General features: G+C 42.5%; 1 protein-coding gene across 1 annotated transcript in view; it reads left to right on the top strand.

The window, feature by feature from the left end:
- COL22A1 (collagen type XXII alpha 1 chain) overlaps positions 1-20881 on the top strand; it is a 231592-nt gene that overhangs the window by 92688 nt on the left and 118023 nt on the right. Inside the window, exons 7-12 of the mRNA XM_033078454.1 lie at positions 1608-1883; positions 2837-2917; positions 3516-3629; positions 4079-4123; positions 8129-8182; positions 8973-9008. Of these exons, the coding sequence (XP_032934345.1) occupies positions 1608-1883; positions 2837-2917; positions 3516-3629; positions 4079-4123; positions 8129-8182; positions 8973-9008 (606 nt within the window). The remainder of the gene's footprint in view (positions 1-1607; positions 1884-2836; positions 2918-3515; positions 3630-4078; positions 4124-8128; positions 8183-8972; positions 9009-20881) is intronic.

Genomic DNA, 20881 nt, shown 5'->3' with positions numbered 1-20881 from the left:
GAGTTATGTCAGGTTTTGCACAGCCTTGTAGGTAATTTGTAAATGCATGATGGGTTCCTGCTCTGGATGTGGGTGTAACACCTGTTATAGCTCCACAACCCTGACTCCTGGCTGCTGCACAATTTGATCTAATTTTTTTTTTTTCAAATACTCTCAGGTTCTCAGAAAAAAATACTCTAAGTGTGTACTAAAGGGCTCTCTGTCCCTACACAGCATGTTCTTAGCAGCTTGGTTTAGGTTTTCAGGGATGCTTGAGGAGGGAGTGGTTTGGATGGGCTGCACATTTTTCTGCTCAGCACCAGATATAGTGGTGATGGCACGACCCAGGACTCTAAAGTGGGCTGTCAGCATGGGCTCACATAGCTGTGTAATTCAGTATTGCTGCTTTGGGACTGGGATTTAGATGGATTTGGGGGACTCTCGCTGAAGAATAGGTGCAATTTGAAGAATTAGCTAACTGGGTTTGAAACAGTGGGAAAAGGTTTATATGAAAGTTACTATAGGCTGCAGCTTTGTTAAATGAAGTGATTTACTGTGCCACATGCATTCCTAGTTGCTGCAGAGTGAGAATGTGTCACTCAGTATTTTTTGCAGGAAGTTGAAAATTTGAACTGCTTGGGTGTGAAGAGACAAACACACTCAATATTTCCAGTAATAATCTCAAAAGTGCCTTAGATTATGGTGGCAGAAGTGCCTTAGAGCCCCATGAGCCTTGTTTCATGTGAAGTTGGTGGTGGTTTGGCCACTCCCTTGCAGACCTGCACTGCTCACAGATGCTGACACTCCTGAGCCAGCACAGTGCTCAGCTGCATGGAGAAGTTGTGTCAGATGTGGAGTCAGCCCACCCTGGGCTCCTCACATCCCTCACAGCTCAGTGCCAAGGTGGCCCAGACTCCTCCCTGCTCTGCAGCTTGTGGACACAATTCCTGGCTCTGCCTGGTCCATGTTCCCTGCTGCTTGCTGGTAACTGCCTGACGTTGGTAAAAGAAGATACCAATTTTTAAATTAACTCCAAGTTGCATGTCTTCAAATACCTGGTTTTGCCTGCTCTGTAGCTTGCAGTACAGAGGATGGGGTGTAGTTTTCTGTTCAAAGCACCTGCAATAATTTCTGGACAGTGGCCCAGCTCAGAGGACTGGTTTCATAGGAGGCAGGGAGGTATTTTTCCATATCCCATGGGACAGCTGAGGATGTGTAATGGGAGTAAAGAGCCTGGGAAGCAGTGTAGGAATAAACAGGGCAGAGGGATCCAAGCCAGGTTCGGCTTTGGGGAGGTGCCTTTGGGGAGGTGCCTGTGACCTGTGCTGCCACCCAGCCATGGCAGCAAGGTGGCCTGTGCTGCAACCATGCCAAGGGTTGTGCTCACAGGAGGAGGCTTGAGCTGGTCATGGGTCTGCACTGAAGCCTGTGGTGCCCCATCTTGTTCAGCAGCACAGGTGTAGGCTCCCTTTCCGTATCTCCCACAAAATTCCATCCTCTGCTCTTTGCTTGGGCTCTCCCCACAGCCTGAGCCATCCCTGGCTGTGGGGTGTCAGTGATGATGGAAGGCAGTCAGGAGGAAGGAGAAGGCTCTGTTCCTCAGCAGAACCCCTCCTGTTTCCTCGCAGGTGTCCATCAGGCTGGATGGAGAGAACAAAGCTGTGGAGTACAACGCCGTGGGGCTCACCAAGGACGCCGTCAGGGTGGTGTTCAGGAGCGCCCGGGTCAGCGACCTGTTCGACCGCAACTGGCACAAAATCGCCCTCAGCATCCAGGCCAAGGCTGTCTCCCTCTACATAGACTGCAAACTGGTGCAGGTGCTGCCCATCGAAGAGAGGGAGAACATCGACATTCAAGGAAAGACTGTGATTGGCAAACGCCTGTATGACAGTGTCCCCATTGATGTAAGTACTGCACTTGCTGATTAGAGCTGGGTAGAGGTTCAGCTTTGGGTTTGCAGCCTGTGAATGAGTTGGGGTTTGGGGGGATGTTGTAAGTGACCCTTTTCTTGAGGCAGCATCACTGAAATGTTACCAGTGTTACATAGCTAAGACTGATTTACCCCTTATGATGTACAGGACCTGCTGTATTGTTATGTGAGACTGTGTCTCCATAACAGGGATTAAAAATGAGAAGTTTATTTCATCTTTCTGTCTAGTCACACAATGTGTTACTGTTAGAAGCAGAGACAAAATTTTTGAATGTTTTTACATGTGATAGAAAGAGATGAGGGTAAAAAAGAAACTTGTTAACCTAAGAGAGTTGTGATATATTCTCCATTCCTCAGATGGAATCCATTCCTTACTACAAATGAACCAAAGTCAAGACACACATGCTGATTGTCCAGCAACAGTGTTACCCTGCTATAATTTATGTGTGATAGTTTGGTATTTCACACTTGTATAATCTTTCTTAGCTGTGCAAAATGAATGGGACGTGCATATCAAATGTGTTCATAACATTTCTCACGCAGGAATAAATGGTCAGAAGATGCGAGGCACAACAGGAGCAAAACAGACCTTGTGTCTAGATGAAACTCTAGGAAGGATAGACGTGGCCAGGATATGTCTTCTCAGACAGAAATTTGGCCAGAGCATAGGGATTGGCATGAAAACCTGCACCAGAATTTGAATAGGCATTTCAGGGTCTTATTATCTCAGCTCTTGCAGCATGCTGAGATATTGGTCTGTTATTGGTAGAGAGAGATAGAGATTGACTACGGGATCTATAGAACCTCTCTGAAGTTAACACCATCTGGATTTTGCTTGTGTTTGGCTGCTCTGTTTGTGTCCAAGCAAAAGGACACAGGGTGTTTAATAATGCAGTGTGTGAGGCTGTTGCTCCCTTTGTCTCCCAGTTTGATCTCCAGAGGATGGTGATTTACTGTGACTCCCGGCACGCCGAGCTGGAGACCTGCTGTGACATTCCCTCTGGACCAGTAAGCTCCTTTTTGTCATTTATTCATTTTCACATGAACACCCTTCACTGAAATCTGTTACATAAATCAGGGAATATGTGGCAGTGTGGGATTATAGTTTTGTTTAATAAGGGTGATTGAAACCTAACTGTGTAATTGGCAGTGTAGCAGCACCAGAAGACCACTGCAGAGGGATGAGTGTGAGGAATTAGAAGTTTCCAAGTTCCTCTTTCCTTGTCAAACTGTCAGGGGAAACAAAACCCTCGAAGTGATGATAGAACAACAGAAATGCAGCATGAAATATTCAACATGTTTCCCACTGGTTTTATTTGGAAACAGCTAAAAAAAGTGCCAGTTGCAGCTTATTTTCCTGTGCCCAACTCTCACTAGAAACTTCCACCCTCCTTTCACTCTTCTCCACTGAGTCTTGGTTAAAGAGGTTCATTGTTCATTTTGCCACGTTTTTCCCTATTGCTTTGGTGAATGGCTTTTGTGGGATTTCATTCCCCATTTGACTGTGTGTTACACAGTAGTGCCTATGGGATTTGTTTAAAGTGGGTGGAAGGGGAAACGTTCCAGCATCAAAGGCTTTGTCCTGACCTTGGGTGTTTGGGTGCAGTGCCAGGTCACAGTCCTGACAGAAGCACCTCCCCTGGAAGTGAAGCCCACTGTTGGCAGTGAGCAAGTTGGACACCTCAAGATTTTCAACTGCTCTTGTCCTCCTGGACAGAAGGTAAGTGGTGAGATAAGTGTGTTTCATTTGGGATGTCTATAGAGTTAAAGGAAATTTCTCCAGGTGCTTTCTCTTCACCTAATTCAGTGGTTCTGGTCATGCTGGTCATCCTGCTAACAACATTGGAAATAAAGTCATTGTTCTTATCCAGCTCAGTTATGTGTATCCTCCTTCAAATAAAATAAAACAGATTCTGAAGGTAAATGTGGCCACACAGAAAATCTCATGGCTTTTAAAAGCAATGTGCTTGCTTTTTCTGGCTCTGACTGGGACCTCTGAGAAACCAGCTTTGTTTTCATTGCTCCTGAGGGCATATCAGCTTTGTTATCTTCTCTGCTTAAACTTGAAAACATTTTTGTTGTCCTCAGTAGTTAGTTGTAGGATCAGGCCCCTTGCTTGAATATAAACTGAGAAGATAAGTTTGCTTAATCATGTCTTTTTTGTCTTAGGGGGAGAGGGGTCCACTTGGCTTTGAAGGTCCCAAAGGTCAAAAGGTCAGTAATATGTGCTAGTTAATTTGTTTAATAAAAACAGCAACAGCAAAATAATTTCAGAGTAAATTGAGGATTTGAAGATTTTGAGAAATGAGAGTCAATTTAGTATATGATTACATTCAGTTTTGGATGAGCTTGGGACTACAGAAGGTTTTTGTGATCTTTTATCTTTATTTTATGCTTGCATTTAGGCTTCTTTCTTGCTGCTCTATGTCATTCTTAGAGTAAATTGTTGCAAAATCCTTTCCTGCAGCTTCTAAATTGGCATTTTGCAAGTTACTGTTATTTACTAGGTCATGCACAGCTCCCATGGTAGGTCACCTGGAAAATGAGGTGCTGCTGCCATGCTGTGCCTTGCTCAGCAGTAATACATGTGCAAAGTTTAGGTAGCAGCCTTCCAGTCACCCTCCAGAAAATTTCTTGAGACCAGGGGTGAAGGATCAGTCACAATCTGTCATCCTTAGCAAGACTGTCTGAGTCATGATGTTAAATATAGGGCACTTCCCTCAGTACTCTTCTTCCTGGATAAAAGGGTAGGAGAGTGGTTGTGATGTCTGCTTCAAGTTTCACAGTGCAGCCTTTATACTACCCTGCCTGTTCTGCAAGCCTCTGATACACACGTGTGTGCATTCAGCATAAACACATTTTCCTTCTGTGCCTGGTTCCAGATAGAGCCACGAGGCAATAGACTGAAAGGGAGCCACTTGTACAGGAAGAAAACAGAGAGTCACAACATTGCTGGGAGGTGAAAGTTGGTGGTGTTGGTGGTTCCAGTTTTACTGTCTGAAAAGATGTTTGGGGGGAAAGTTATATTCAAAATTATTTCCATCTGAATCACGTCTGCAAACTGAGTCACTGAATTTCTACCTGTTTGGTGAATAACTGAGTTGCATCCCACCAAAAATCACTCAGTTATTATGAAAGACTGTGGGAGGGGAAAGGAAAAAATCTCAGGGTCTTGGAAGGTCAAACATCATCAGGGATGTGCTGTCTTTTGGCAAAGCTTGGTCTGCTGTCTGCAGGGAGAAATTTTGGAGACAGGAATGTGCCATTTGGAGGCTGGGATAAGAGAACATGGGCTCATTACTGCTCAAATGTGCCTGTGCAGAAAAAGGTGCTTCCATTTATGCTTCCATATATAGATAAATAGGAGCTTTCTGTTTTAATCTGTGACAACTTAAATAGTGATGTGCTATTTTAAGGAATGGCAAAGCCATGACTGCTGTGAGGAGGTTGCAGAAAAGACAGTGATGATAATGATAAAAGGGCCCTGCAGCCAGATCCCCTTGTCTTCCCCTGCTTTGCCAAGGTCTGTGTGCTGGTGAGGGTGGGTCAGTCCTGGGGGCAGGACACACTGGTGGAATACAGAGGAGTGTGTCTGCAAGCACAGCATCAGCAGGTTTCTGCAGCAGACCCCAAAAGGACTGCCCCACTCCTGCAGATCTGAGTGACTTTTCCCTGCTGTAGTGGTTTGAGACTTGGCAGGACTGTGATACAGTCTCAAGGACCTGGGGATTAAGCCATTTAAATATGGGATCTGACAACAATTTAGTATAAATGTGATGATTTGAGACAAATTACTTAGCTTCTCTATCTGCTAAATAAGGTGAATAGTAGATTTTTCTCCCAGCTTGCAAAGATGTTGTGATTCAATACCCTGTACCAGTCTTGAAAGAAGTTCTAATATTGCTATTGCCAAGGACCAGCTTGTCACAGTCCTTGCTCTGTTCAAGAATGAATTTTAGCTCTCCTCCTCTCTCCCTGAAACATTACTGAGCTACCCAAGCTAAAATCCTGGCCTTGGCAAGGAATTCAATGCTTATTTGCAGGTTCCCAACATTATCACCTGGTATTTAATAAAGAAAAATGAAGATAATGTGATTCTGATCTCTAAGCTTTCAAAGGCAGGGATAAACAGGAGAACTTGCAGTTATCAACAAAGTAGAAAAAAATTCTGGCAGATAAACACCTCTGCCTCAATCACCCATGCTGCCAAAGTGAGGGTAATGCAAGGAGACACAGTTGATGTGTTTTGGAATGAGATACGGTAAAGGATCGTATTGGGAAACAGCTAGGCAGGAAATAGCTGTGGCAGAACTGGCTAATATGTCTGAAACCGGGTCCTATTGATAAATTTTAGATGCTAATGACAACCCAGTCTGATTTATTTTCCTTCCACAGTCCCTCTGCAGGCTGTGTTGTTTGCAGGCAGCCAGGATGGCTGGTTGGGGCACTGGGCTGATGATCAACAGGCTGCTTCTCTCTTCCAGCACCACTGTCGATCCAAGTGCAGAGAAAATCCTTTCTCTGTGAGATGTGTTTTTGTCCACAAAGAAATTACAATTCTTACCTGCCATTGTGAAGTTTGTGAAGTGCAGTGTATTAGACAAGCTCTGGCAGGATTTATCTTTTCCTCCAAATTAGAAAGGCTTTGTACATTCAGTGACTTAAAAGAGATGGTCACATAAAAATTTTCATGAATTTTACCACAGCCTTCTTAATTGACTGACATAATTTTTGCATAATGCCACTTGCTCTGTGAGTTTTTTTTATTTTGACAAAAACAAAGCAGAAAGGTTGAAGAAAGCAACTTTCATATTTCCTATGCATTCAAAAGCATTTCCTCAGCTGGGAAAAAGAAAGGATGATCCTGGCAAATGTTTTTAGTTCCTGGTGCTGCTAAGCACATTTTTCAGGGGGCATAGGTCAGGATAAATTGGATACATACAGAAAATTAAATCTTGCTCCATGTTCCACTTGGGGAGATTTGGGGAAAGCAGGGGTCATCAGATTTACTGATGCTCTGGTACTGGAGGGTTCTGCTCCAGGTCTGAGACTTTCTCAGCTTGATGTTGAGTCTGTACTGAAGCCCACAATGCCTGATTTCCCCACTGGCAAAGACGATGAGAGGCACAAATAGGTGAGCACGCTGTATTTGTAAGTGAGAGATGGGATGCTCAGCACAACACGTTTCTGGTTTGTACATTTTGGGTGAGAATCAGGAAGGAGCAGAGGTGTGTGGGCAGAGCCCTCTGCTCCCCAGCAGCTCCCAGTGCTAGAGGAATTGAAGGAATTGGTGGCAACACAGCCTTAAACTAGTCCAAGTAGTGGATGTATCCTCAGGTGGTCCTTCCTCTAGTTTTGAGACTGCAGAGTGGTGTGTGCAAATGATTTATGGTTATTTTTTCTGCACTTGCTGGATTTGGCACCACTGTAAGTTCTGTATCTGATAAATATTTATGAAATTTTGGATCTTCTTTGATCCCTTCTACCCCTGTTCTTCTTAAAAGAAAAGTGAAGAAAAAGTCTTGCTTGGTTTTTGAGTGACCATCTTTTTTCTCTTTTCCTCCCTATGTATGTCCTCCTCCAGTTAGAACTTTTCCAACCACCCTAAATTGTATCTTTCCAATTGTCTCTTTTCTATGTTATTTCCCTTTCTCCCATTGGAACCAGCAGGAAGAATGACTGTGCATGTTGCACACTTGTGGGAGGGCAGAGAAAGGTTAGCTGATACTGGAAATTTAGTGTGACTGAAAACAAGGGGATTGGATTACAAAAAAAAAAAAAAAAAAACAAAACCAAATAAAACCCCCAACCAACAAAACCAAAAACAAAGCTGTAAAATCTTAACAATATTTTCAGATTATTATTATTTTTTGCACATTTTAGGCATGTACCATCTAAGTCTTCTGCAAGGCACCTTTCCAAGTAATTCCTCTCTTAAAAAATAAAGACTTCTGAAGTACTTCACAGGAGAAAACTTTGCCTTGCCAGTGCATTCCAAAGGACCTGTATTTTCATACAAAAAATAGAATAGAAAATCAGTCTGAAAACTTGGATGCAATTAGGTACACCCAGTCCTTAGGGCAGGAGCTGAAATCTTGGCTGTGGGGACTGGTGGAACCAAAAATGTTCATGATTTCCATAATTTCATTCAAACCCTTGTTGCATCACTAAGAAAGGAATGAATTAACTATGTGGTATTAACACATTTTCTATTTCAAGGGAGAAAGAGGCATCCCAGGGCTTCCTGGACTCCGAGGAGAAAAAGGAGAGTCAGTAAGTAAGAAATACCCAATGAATTTGCTAAAGGAGATGAAAATGTAAGTAGTTGTTTTCTCCTTTATGGTGAGAACTTGCTCCCAGCATTGTGTGCACTGGTCAAAGCTGTTCCCTCCGCTGGAGCTGAATCCCAGGAGGAGCCTGATCCTCCTGGCACTCACTGGAAACCTCTCTTGGAGAGGGGCAAATGGAGGTTTCATCCCTGGGTACAGCTGATAACTAAAATATTGATCTTTTAGTTAAATATGTTACTTGGATGCACTTGATCACCACAGCTGCACATCTGCTGGGGGACAATATGAGGCAACAGAACACAAAGAAGATGCAAATCTCTCTTGACTTTTTATATTCAGATGACCAAGACACAGCCTTCCCCAGCAACAATTAATGCAAATGCCAGGCTGAGTTTTTAGGCAAGAAAATCTTTAACCCTACATAAAATTCATTTCAGTAAGTGTTGTTGGCAACTTTGTTTTTGGAAATGTAGCATCATGCTCCTCCATGAATAAAAAGTAAGATGTTTTTCTGGCTGCAGTGGGAGAATTTGGGATAAATTCTTAGTTTAATTTGTCACTGAATTATTATCAAGGAATTATGCCCAAAGAAAATTGCTTTCCCTATAGTAGATGTGAAGTGACTTGTATGTCTATATATAAAGAGAGATAGATCTTGGATGCATAACAAGGAAAACATGAAATATGTATTTGTAGTGTTGTTTTATATCCTTGTTGTTTGATATCCTTGTTTTCAAATGTACATTTTCTCCTCTTTTTTTTTTCATTTCTAGGGCAAAGCCTATGGCATAGGAGAAAAAGGAGAAAAGGTAAGATCTAATCCTTCACTGCTCCAACAAATGAGTTGCTTGCTGTTGCCTTCTGTGGTTCAGAGGTTGCTTTTGGAGTGCATAGGATACAAAAGATGTGACCCAGTTGGATCTTTGTGGGGAACCTTTATACCTCCTTCTGCAGACAAGCTGTTGAGTATTCATTGCTTTTTCTTTGAGTTTCTTTATGCGTTGGCCATGGAAAATCTTATCAAATGGAAATAATAATTTTTACTTTATATAAGCAGCAGTGAGTTCACAGAGGATAATACACTAAAGAAATTGGCTGGAAGGATGAAAAACAGAAGGAAAGCATAATTTTGAGTTTATTGAATTTTTCAGCAGGATTAAATTTGGCTTATGAGAAGTCCGTCAGTCTTTCTTCAAATTACATCTTTTCATTAATAAACTGAATGAAAAAAGCTGGAATTTTTAACTTCAACTATTAGGCAGGACAATAAGACTTAGAGGTTGAAACTGAGGATACAGAATAACCACTGAATATTTCTGTATTATCTATCTTGGAAAACTCTTTAATTGGCGCTCAACAGTGGGAAACAAGCAGGACTGGATTTATTTGCATTTTTAAAAGATGGTGATTTTGAGGCAATTCTGGCTACAAAATTTGCTTTCTGCACAGAAAAAGGAGTCTCAATGCCTAGACTTCAGAAGAGAATTGCCTCTTTCTGTCTGTAGCTCCATATCACACCTGGCTGAGGGTGTTTTCCTTATGATCAAAATGAAATTTCAAGTTGCAAGGAACAACGGCAAAAGATTGACAGGATAGGAGATGAACATATTAGGAAAGAAGTCATAGTTCATAGTGAAAATTAAATTAAGAATTTGTTGAGATGTTTTTCAGGGAATCTGTGGCTACTCAATTGCTCAGAGAATTTCAAACAATATTGGATTGTGATGGGAAAGGAAGAATGCTGCACTAGAGAGAACATGGCATTTATGCCCATTGCAGCTTCTCATTTGCTCTTTCTGTGGTTATGATATATTGATTGTATGTAGTGGTAATTCATCATGTGAAATTACAATCGAAATGCCAGTTGCTCATGGCAGGAAATATTATTGAGCCAGGCTAGAGGCATGGGGGCCATAAAGAACACATTTCTGCATTCATTTTCCTGCAGTCCTGCCACTGGCAGACACTATTTTGCCTTTGAGACTCAGGATTCAGCCTTTGGAAACTGGCTTGTGTTTGGCAGGTGGTGAGAGCCAGCAGTGTGGTGAGAAACATGATGTTTATGGTATTAGTTGTGCTGTGGGTGAAGCAAGCTCTTGTTTTCTTATGTTTTGAACTCTGCAGAAAAATGTCACAAAATATTATTCCATCTGTATTATTTTCATGCAGAGACAAATAGGTTTGCAGGTCTGAAGAGAGAAAAGCAGAGAGATGTTACAGTGCAGAACTTCTTCAGCTGGAGTAGCCAGACAGCACTGAGCACCCAAACAAATGTGTAGGCTTGGAGGATGCTGAGTTTATGGTCAGCTTGTTGTGTTTATTTGGTTCCTCTGCCAGCTGAGGCAGCTTGTTCTCATCTGTGGAGGGAGGGTTTATGGGACCTGGGGTGTTTGTGCCCCATGTGCACCCAGTGGCTCAGTGTCAGTGCTGATGCAGAACACAGATTTATCAGCTGTACGTTGCTGGTTTGATTAAAAAGAGAGCCTTGGGATATAGAATCATAAAATCATAGACTATCTCAAGTTGGAAGGAATCCATATGGATAATTTAATTCATCTCCCTGCTCCTTCCAGGACTACTCAAACTAAACTGTGTAACTAAAAGCACAGTTGAGATGGAGTGCCATGACCATGCCCCTGCACAGTCTGTTCCAGTGCCCAAGGAGTACCAGAACCACAGGGAGCAGGGCTGAAAGTGCCTGCAGTGCCAGTCACCATCAAAGTAGAATAACCTATGAAATTAAAACCTTCCCAGAGAGAGCACCTGGAAGGAGAGGGCTCGTGTCTCTGTTTGCCTGCTGCGCTGCCATAGCTGCATGAGCAGGAATTCTTGTTTCTCCCTTTGGCTGTGACAGCTTTGTTTCCTTGATTTTCATGGGTCTGAGCCAGTGCTGGAAAGCTGGATCAGAGATGCTGGACTTTACTAACAGCTGCAGTCTGTGTGGTTGTTGCCATGCTGTGGGATCCTTTAAAAGGACGAGGCTCACATCCTGAATGTTGATGGAACAAAGTGGTCTCACCTTTGAAAAGACTGAGATGGCAAGATTAAAATCATCCCCTTATTGAAGCCTTGCTCTCCAGCTATGCCAGTGCCAGACACCTGTCATACCATGCTGTTGCCAAATACTGTTTGTAGGGCATTTATGTGAGGTCTGAGGCATTTGTCAGAGGGAAAATCCTGTGCTTTTCCAGAAGGACATGAGAGGTACTGACCTTGCTTCTCCAGGTCATCACCTTGGTTATACCATCAAGTTAAAGCCAAAAGGATGCTTCTATTAGCATATATAACATGCCAAGCACATCATTACTGGTAAACCCTCAGATAACAGGAGCTGTGGCTAAAAACCTAATTCATGTTGACATGAGGACTTGTGTGACTTGAGCCCAGGAAACTCACTGTGATGGTTAAAGCAGCAGCCTGGTATGATCTGCCAGGCCTAAATAGCTCAGAGTGATGGAAGGTGCTTTTTATGTACAGAAACATGTGTATGCAGCCAAGTTGTTGTGCACAGATATAAAAAAAAGAAAATGCCATAATGCATCTGCAGGTGCCCTTGCAAACCACTCTCAAGTGGATTTCCTGGAGAGGTGGGATTCACCTGTTGCTGCTCTGCATTGGATCTTAAATTTCCATTGTTGACTGTCATCCTTCAGCCCTTGGGAGTTCCTAATCCCTTTCACATTAGATGCAGTCTGTCATTTTTCAGCTCATAAATCTGTGTCCCTTCACTGTGTGTTCATTCACTTTTGCAAATACTTCTGTTGTTGAACTGATTACTATATGTGGGTAAATACCCAATTCTGTAACATTACCCTGAAAGGGAATGCTTTAACTTTATTCTGGAGGCTATTCAGGTGGCTGTCTGCTAAACCAGATAACCTGGAAGAGTTATAACTCACATCTTCAACTTTCTATTGATTTGAGAGGACCAGGGGCAGGAGAAGAGTGGGGGCAGCAGGAACAACTGGAAAGCATTTCTGAGGAAGATTCAAGCAAAATGGAGTTTCAGTAACTGGATCAAAGTCAGAGAATTCATGTCTCACAAGGGAGTTTCTGTAGAGCTTGAGGTCTCCATTCCTGGGGCACAGCCCTTCTAATGCCTCCATGCAAAATTTAACTGGGAGGCTTTCAAAAACTTGTGCCTTTGTCTTGCAAAGTACTGAGCATAATGCAATGGTGCTGAGACACCCTTCCAGCATCCCAAAGGCCAAGAGCAGTGAAAAGGCTCTGCAGGCAGGAAGGTGCTTGGAAATGTGATGACTTCAGGGGGAATAAGACGCAAATATGTGTCAAATTTTGAGTGGTATGGAGATATTAGTGGGAAATTGTTTTTCTCTCTTTCTTCTGTTATAAAACTGAAGGGGAAGCAAATCAAGCTACCTGATAGCAAGTATAAAATGAACAAAATGAAGTTGCTTTTCATCCAGCACATATTGAAACACCTCTTTGCAGACTGTTCTGGAGGTTAAAATTTTGTGTTTGAAATGGTGCATATGATTAGGGGGAGACATCTGTAAACCTCTAGTGAGTACAAAGACGTTCTCTGCTTCAGGATGTCAGTGGAGTTCTGCAAACTGTGATTGGTGGCAGAAAGAGAGAAGGTTTGAGAAGTCTCCCATGAGGAAAACTGAGGCAGATGGGCCAGGAGCTCACTGCACCTTTGTCTTGACTGCTGGTAGCTGTTCTTTGACTTTTGTACAACTTTTGAATATTCCTAACACTTTTGTTGCCCAGATAGGGACAGAAACTTCCATAGTTTGTTCAGGGCTTCACACGTGTTGAAGAAGAGTAGGAAGCATGAAAAAGGTGTCATGAAACGTCACTTGTCATGGATTAAGTGATCACTACCATGATTTTTCCACAGGAAACCAATTAGTCAGAGGAAAAAACTCCAACCACGAGCACCCATCTTTTGCTGAGGTGGTAGATGAAGGTTTCATTGTGTTTTGCACTGGGACTTCCCTCATTAATGAGTTTCCAAGAGTATGCAAGCTTTCCTTTTGTGCTTTATCAGTTTCCCTTCATGCTAATAATCACACAGGCAGCAATGAATATGAGAAACAACTTTAGTAGATTATGTCTGTATTCTCCTAGAAGTTTTTTTCATGGTAATGACTCTGATAAAAATGCAGAAGGATTATTATAGTATTTCTAAGGAGAATAGAATCTCTGAAGTGGCTTGGCTTATTAAAGATGGAGTGACTGCAAGGCCAAGCATAGAAAAGAAAAGCAGGCAGATAGTTCAGGCTCTGGGCTAGACTGCAGGACATCCAGACTTGGAACTTGGCTCTAATGACCTTGAGCAAAGCAGCAAGGCTTTGTTCCCCTAAAATTAAGCTGAAGAGCCTCTTTTCCTCTAGGTCTTTGTATCTTGCCTGCTAGATTCTTCAAACAAAAGCTTTGCTTCCCCTTCCCTTCTCTTCCAATTTGGAGTTCTTGCCATTTTTAGGGCTTCTGGAAAAGCTGTGGACATCTGCTCTGTTAGATCCAGTGTCTCCACACAGAGCCCTGTGCTCTGTCTGCCCCAAGGCAGCCAGGAAATAGGAATATAGGAAAGGCCTTTCCTGAATGCCCTGTTGCTTTTTTACCCCTGTGCTGTGCTGTCAGCAGGACTTAACAAATTAGCACAAGCACTGTGCCTTTAGATCAGGGCTGGCCAGCATCCAGCAACTTGGGAAACAATAAAATGAGTGCAGTTCTGCCTGCAAAAAGTGCTGCAGGCATAGCTGGGGTCTGGTGCTGCAGGCTGGTCTGATGGAGAAAGAGAGCTTTCATCTGAGTGTTTTTAAGAGATGCATTTTGGGACTGGGAGGGTGGTCTGTGTGATTTGCTGGCAGGTAAAGGCTCAGGCTGGCAAGGATATTTTAGACCCAAGGGCCAGAGGTGAAAGCTTGGAAACAGCTTCAGTACAAAGGAGGGGGAGCAACCAGCTTGAACTTCTAACAGCAAGATGTGTTCTCTGAGTTCTTAAATGTTGTGGGGCCAAAGGTTCCACTAACCAAGAACCAGTCCTGATTCCTGAAACTTCCAAATAAAACTATTTATCATTTCAAGAGACATGTGTTTCCTTTTCATTGCTGAAACATTGAGCCAGGTGCAGGGAAGATGCTCCAGTGAGGTTACAGAACTTGCTTGGGCTGCTGTGGTGTTCAGGTAGTGTCACCAAGTCCCCAGACTCACAAATGCCACCCAGTTCACCCAGGACTGGTGAGCTGAAGGGTTTCCCCTGAGACTAAGGCAGAAGCAGGCTGCAGGAGCCTTGGTGCACCAGCATCCCTGCTGGCTCCTTCAGTGAGCACATCTTGACAGTAACAAAATGGGAAAACATCTCCAAGTTTAGGGATAATATGGAGTTGAAATTTGAAGACAAAACAAAACCTCAATGCCCTGTCACTTGGAGACAGTGTCTGTGGGGACATTGCCTCCTCAGGGTTGTGTTCTCATGTTCTTAGTGCTCAGGTCCTCTTATTTTATTGCAGAATAAAAGGTAATGTAAAATTGACCTGGCAATGCAAAGTGAAAGCACAATCTGCAGGGATTTTATATATATATATGGTTTGGGTTTGGTTTTGGGTTTTTTTGGTGCTGGAACTATTCTTTGACTCAGAAAGTATTCTGAGCTACTGAGTGCTGGCTAAGAGCACTTAACCTCTTAGTCCAGCACTTAAACATCTGTATAATAATACCTCATCTACTTCATGAGGCTGTCATGCAGTTGTTCATATCTGGGATTTCTTCTCAGAATCCTCATATTAAAAGGTGAGTTCTAATAATGTTACTATCTGCCTTAGTATGTTCTGACTTGTATATGTGGCCAATTTTGGTCTGCATGAGTATTTTTGTATCCCCTTAACTGTAGTTTAAGCACATTCTGCAGAGCTAAATAACCATGGTTTGATGGAGTTCTTTTTCTTAACCATAATTAGAGGGTGTTAGATAAATTCTGTGGGTTTCTGTGACCCAGAATAACAGCTGCAGATTGCAATAAACAACTCCAAGTCAGCTCACATACTTACTGTGATTGTGACAGCTTAATTCCTAGCAGTGTGAGAGTGCTAGTAACTTGGTTCTTTTTTTTTTTTTTTTTTTTTTTCCCCTTACATAAACTTAGAAAACACGTATTTCTTTTCAGCTTTGCCTCCTGGCTGGCAGGTACATTGCTGGTATGCAAGGACATCTACTGGCAGCCAGAAGTTTGCAAAGTCTCCAGCACTTGTTTCTTTAGAGGATTTCTCTGCCAAGATTCACTGTCAGTGAGGAAAGGGAAGAGAGATTTGCCAGCTCCATGTTTCTTCTGAAAATAAATTGGGAGGAGGGGACAGGAAAAAACAGATTGTCTTGATTCTGTAATTGATAAATCTTGTTGGAATGCAGGATGCTCCTGAGAGTGATACTGTAGTGGGTAGGTATGGATTATCTGCCTGTTAGGTGGGAAATAAAACAGCTTTCCCAGCAGTCTGGAGCACATCCTCTGAAGTGCAGCTCGTAGCCCAAGGAATCACAGAGAGCTGAAGCATTACACAAAGTAAATTGCTATCACTGCTCCATCAAAGGTATCCTAAGCACTCCCTGCCCTTCTCCCTGCTGCTTAATCTCTCTAGTTAAGCAGATGGGTTTTCCCCTTTGCACTGATCAAAGCTGTTGCTGGGCTGTGCCTGGTTTTGTGATGGCAGAGAAGGTGCAGGTGCCTTGTTCATGGGATCCCTGAAGGGGCAGGTAAGGGCAGCTGGGACAGGCAGCACTGGATTTTATGCTGTTCTTAACTTGCCCAGGTGCAACTCTGGACACCTTTAGTTTCCTATTCTGGGTCTCTCACCCTTTTTCTTAAGTACTACCTGGAGATTTTGTGTCTCCCAGAGCCCACAAGGCCTTCTGTCTCTGGCATTGATAGAAAGATGGAGTTCTGGATCACAGACCCTGCTGGGTAATAAATGTACACATAGTACTAAGTGCCAGATAAGGAAAATGTGAGTTTTTTTCATTAATAAAGTTTTCTGTCCTGCTGAAACAGTGTGTGGACCCTTAGTGATTGTTATTTCAAGGACATCTGATTTATTTGGTATTGGGAGTAAGTTTGGGTCTCTGGAGACTGGTTCTTTTCTGTCCTTTTCATTGGCTCCAAGGAAGATCTTCACCAGAGCTTTTCCCCTTCCCATTCCTCAGAGTCCAGGTAAAATGGGAAGAAGGATCATGACCTTTGCCATAACCTCTGAGATGAAAAAGACCTAGGGAGCACCACATTTCATACAGAAATAGCATAATAACATAGAATAGTTTGGGTTGGAAGGGACTTTAAAGATCTTCTAGTTCCAAACCCCGTAAGAGATTTATAGCTTTGGCAAAGGACTTGACTGAGCAGCCTCAGGTGTGTTTGGCAATGAACAGCAGTGCATCACTGCAAGTTATAAGTAGGTGGTGATAGGGCTTTAGGCAGATGTTCTCTTCAGTTTGGATGTGACATTTAAAGAGAGGTGTGGAGGGATGCTGCCATTGCAGAGAGCAGTGAGAAGAATGATCAGTGATGTGGCAAATTTACCCAGCAGGGAGAGATTTAAAGGAAGGGACTCTTCAAGGAAGAGAGGAATCATGTACTAGATGGTGCAGTTAATCTTGAAGGAAAACTTTGTACATATTTCAGTGAGACACCAGAAGATAGACTAAGGGGTGAATGTGGAATATCAGCACAGAAAATGGTTAAAAGCAGATCAACACAGTTTGGAGTGCTCTGACACATTACTCCTGCCCTAACGAGCTCTTCTTGGAGCTATTGAACTGTTGAGGAGTATGTGGAGATCTGAAGCATCAGAAACTTCCCAGAAGCAGAGCAAATGGAATTTATAGATTATTCTCGCAAGAAAAAGTATCAGCCATTATATGTCAATCATCCACAAGACCAGAACCATTTTCTGTGTACTTTTTATAGATGTAAGGACTTAATTCATCAGTGCCATGATACATGACTGGAATAATTTTTTCTGTTTCAATGAATACTTCCCTCTGGTACTTGGAAAGTTGTTTGTCTGGTCCTGAGTAATGTCAGGTGCTGGCAAGGAGCATCACCTTGTGCCTCAAGGCAAAGAAGTTTCTGGAGCAGAGTTATATTTTTTATATTTTAAAGTTTCTGAGAAATGTGTCTTCAATAAATTTTAGGATCTATTAGTCTTACTTCTGCAAACCCAACTCATTGTACTCCAGTATATTTGTCAGGTGCAGTGAGATTATAATACTGATTATTTCCAATTATATTTTACCTCTTATTCATTATGTTAAATCATAAATAGCTCTCAAACTGTTTCTTAATTTGAACATTTCAGCAATTGATTGAGCAACTCCAGCTGTTGAACAGGAGTATTTCAAACAGAAGAGCTCCCTCTTGTACTCCCCTGTGCTCTCTGCTGCAGAGGTTCTTTCTTTAATCACATTCTCCACTTGGCTCAGCCTGGGCTGGAGATGGAGCAGAAGTTCAGGAGTTGTCAGGGGTGTCTGACCACCCCAGCCTCTCAGTAATCACCTACTTAGGGAATGGAGGAGTGTTGTGGTGGGGAAGAAGATAATACGAAGCTGGTGGACAAGATTCTGGGCACCAGTGACGACTTTGAAGTCCTTAGGATGTTTCTGTGTTATTCTGAACTCTACACTGACCTTGATTACTGTAGAACTGAACCATGTGTCAAATTAGCTACAACCCAGCTGTTGCCTTACCTATTATGAAAATTTGGAGTATCAAGGTTTCTTGAGAGAAAGATATCTGCTGGAATCTCTGAAAAATGGGGCATCTACTCTCTCCAGAAGAACCATGATCATAAAATGGAGGGTTGGAAGGACCCTTATGGTCTCACAGGGGAGATCCATGATATTTATAATAAGATTCAAGGGTTTAGAGAGCTTTTGAAAATTAATATATCCTGGAAAAGTACCTTCTGGGGACAATTGAATTCTATGTAATGGATTAAATAAATCTTTCATATGTTTGAAATACAAAACCCTCCAATAGTTACCATTCAAACAGTTGTTTGCACTGGGCTGGATTTCCTGATAGTCCTATGTAATCTATGACTTCTACTAACTCCTGTGTATCACGTCTACATTACCATCCTGTTTATTAAATCAGAATATAATACAGAGACCCAGAAGAGAAGGTTTTCTTAATTTCTTTCTTCTTTACTGCAGCAAAGTCCAAGTTGAGACAAATGTCTTATTTTATGTGAAAGCAGATTAGGCCAGCTTTGGTGTCAGATTTGCCAGGATATTAATAGGGTTTTAGCATCATTAAGCTAACAGAATCCTGCATCTGGACACTGGAGAATGTCAGTAATTTGTGCTGTCTGGTCAGCAGGTTTTGAAAATGGAGCTAAGGTGACACATATCCACTGCAGCTCTGCCTCTCAGTTGATCTGCAGTTCATCCCTGGCTTTTAATGAAACCCTGCTCTTTGCCCTGCCTCTTTAAGAAAAAACCCACAAAGAAGCCCCATCTCAAAATTTACAGTATATGTCAATACAATGTTTAGTATGTCACTGGTTGGTTCCCTGGTTCCCTTGAATGGAGAAACCCTGAAGAGAAATATACTGCATTCTTCCAGACCATGAGGTCTCTTGGAAATGCTCTAAGACATTTGAACCTGAAGACCCAACTCAACATGCCTTTTGTCCTCCCACTTCATGTGACTCATCAAACCCTGGTACCCATTCAGTGTGTAGCCATGAATCAGCAGTAGGACAGCTACCCATCACCTTCTCATTTATTCTTCATGAGCTGCCAAGTTTGATGCAGGCCAAAGAGCCAGGAGAAATAATAAATTTATGGTTAAAGCACTGACCTGGGTCACAGGAAATCTGAGTGAGTTTCTGTCTTTGGCCCAGACTCTGGGACCTTTGTCTGTCCTCTGCTTTGCCATACCTCCAACTGATCACCCTCATGAGGTGACAGCAATATTGCAGCTGCTGTGACCCCTTCTCATTTCCCAGGGATGCTGTGAAGTTAATTAACAAAGGAGAAAGGGACGTGTTAATGGTGAAGTGCCACCACTTGCAGTTCAATTTTGTTTCCATTTCATCTTGCCCAGTTATTCTGTTTCTCCTCAAATTTTTCTGCTTTGTCTCCTACTTTGGCTCTAGACCCCCCAGTTTGTGCAGCTGCCAACATGTGGAGTGTGTGATTCATGAGACTCTGCTTGGCAGATTTTTTGCAGGTCTCCCAATGACACCTCCACTGACATTTTGTGACACGGTTAGAAATTTTAATTTCATACCAGGATTACAAAAGTGGCACTTCTGTGTGAGATGTAGACTATTTGGAAGATAAAATAAATAAAATGTATGGAATTGAACTTAGAATGATCTGTTGTCTGTTGCCTGGTGTCTGTATGCTGAAGGAAGAGACCAGTGATTTATTTGAATTTGACAGGCAAATGAGAATCTTACCATGTGTTTTGGACTGACTTTCCCCCCCACACTTTTTTTTTTTGTTTAGTTTGCTCTATTCTCATTAACATAGGCCACAACCCAGAGTTTCAAATAAAATATGTGATTATAGGCCACAGCTGTTCTCAAGTTAGAAGAAATATTTGTAAACTTGGCAGCTGCTTGAGAAGCTGCAAATGGAGGAAAGAAAAACATTTAAATTTGTGTGGATTGCTTAAAAACATCACTGAGGAATATTTATGTGCTTCTGATGTCTCTCTAGGATCAGGTAATACTGAGTGGTTCTGTCTCTACATCTCTCCTTAAACCTGCAGATTCCTTCCTTCTCTGTTCTGTGTCTGTTCAGAAAAAAACTGTTAGGAGGTTGGATATGGCAAAATCTGTGCACTAGTTTTTCCCACTCTAATGAAATCTATCATCTAGCAATTAAGGTTATTTCTTCTCTAATTTCATCATTATCTCCACTCAGAGCAGGATCTGCATGGGATGTTGTGCTGGTTTTGCTAGAGTGGAGTGAATTTTCTTCCCAGTGGCTGGTATGGGGCTGTGTTTTGGATTTGTGTTGATACAAATACAATACAAATACAATACAGAGATGTTTTTGTTATTGCTGAGCAGGGCCTACACAGAGCCAAGGCCTTTTCTGCTTTTTCCATGGCCATGTTGGGGAGGAAATTGGGGAGCAGGCTGGGAAGAGAAAACAGCCAGAATAGGTGACCCAATCTGACCAAAGGGATATTCCAGACCATGTGACATTATGCTCAGTGCATAAAGGGAGGGGAGGAAGGAGGGGACATTTGCAGTGATGGTGATTGTCTTCCCAAGTAACCATTACCTGAGATGGGGCCCTGATCTCCTGGAGATGGCAGAACACCTGCCTGCCCATGGGAAGGAGAGAATTAATTCCTTGTTTTGATTTGCTTGTGTGCTTGGCTTTTGCTTTCTCTATTAAACTGTCCTTATGTCCACCCATGAGTTTTCCAGCTTTTACCCTTCTGATTCTCTCCCCAGTCCTGCTGGTGGGGGACTGAGTGAGCAGCTGTGTGGGGCTTTGGCTGCTGGCTGGGGTTAAACCATGGCAAATGTGGATGTAATCTGCTCACAGACCATAAACATACATTATTCCATAAACTGTGGGGCTTACTATAACCCAAGTGAGGTGAATTTTTGCATGACCTACAACAAATTAAGGTACACATGCACATGGTGAGTATGGAGGCATCACTAACCTGGAGCTGGCATGGTCTGGTAAATCCAGA

The sequence above is a fragment of the Catharus ustulatus genome, chromosome 1, assembly GCF_009819885.2.
Source record: "Catharus ustulatus isolate bCatUst1 chromosome 1, bCatUst1.pri.v2, whole genome shotgun sequence".
Taxonomy (NCBI): domain Eukaryota; kingdom Metazoa; phylum Chordata; class Aves; order Passeriformes; family Turdidae; genus Catharus; species Catharus ustulatus.
The sequence above is the reverse complement of the archived record's forward strand: the minus strand, read 5'-3'. Positions and strand labels throughout refer to the sequence as shown.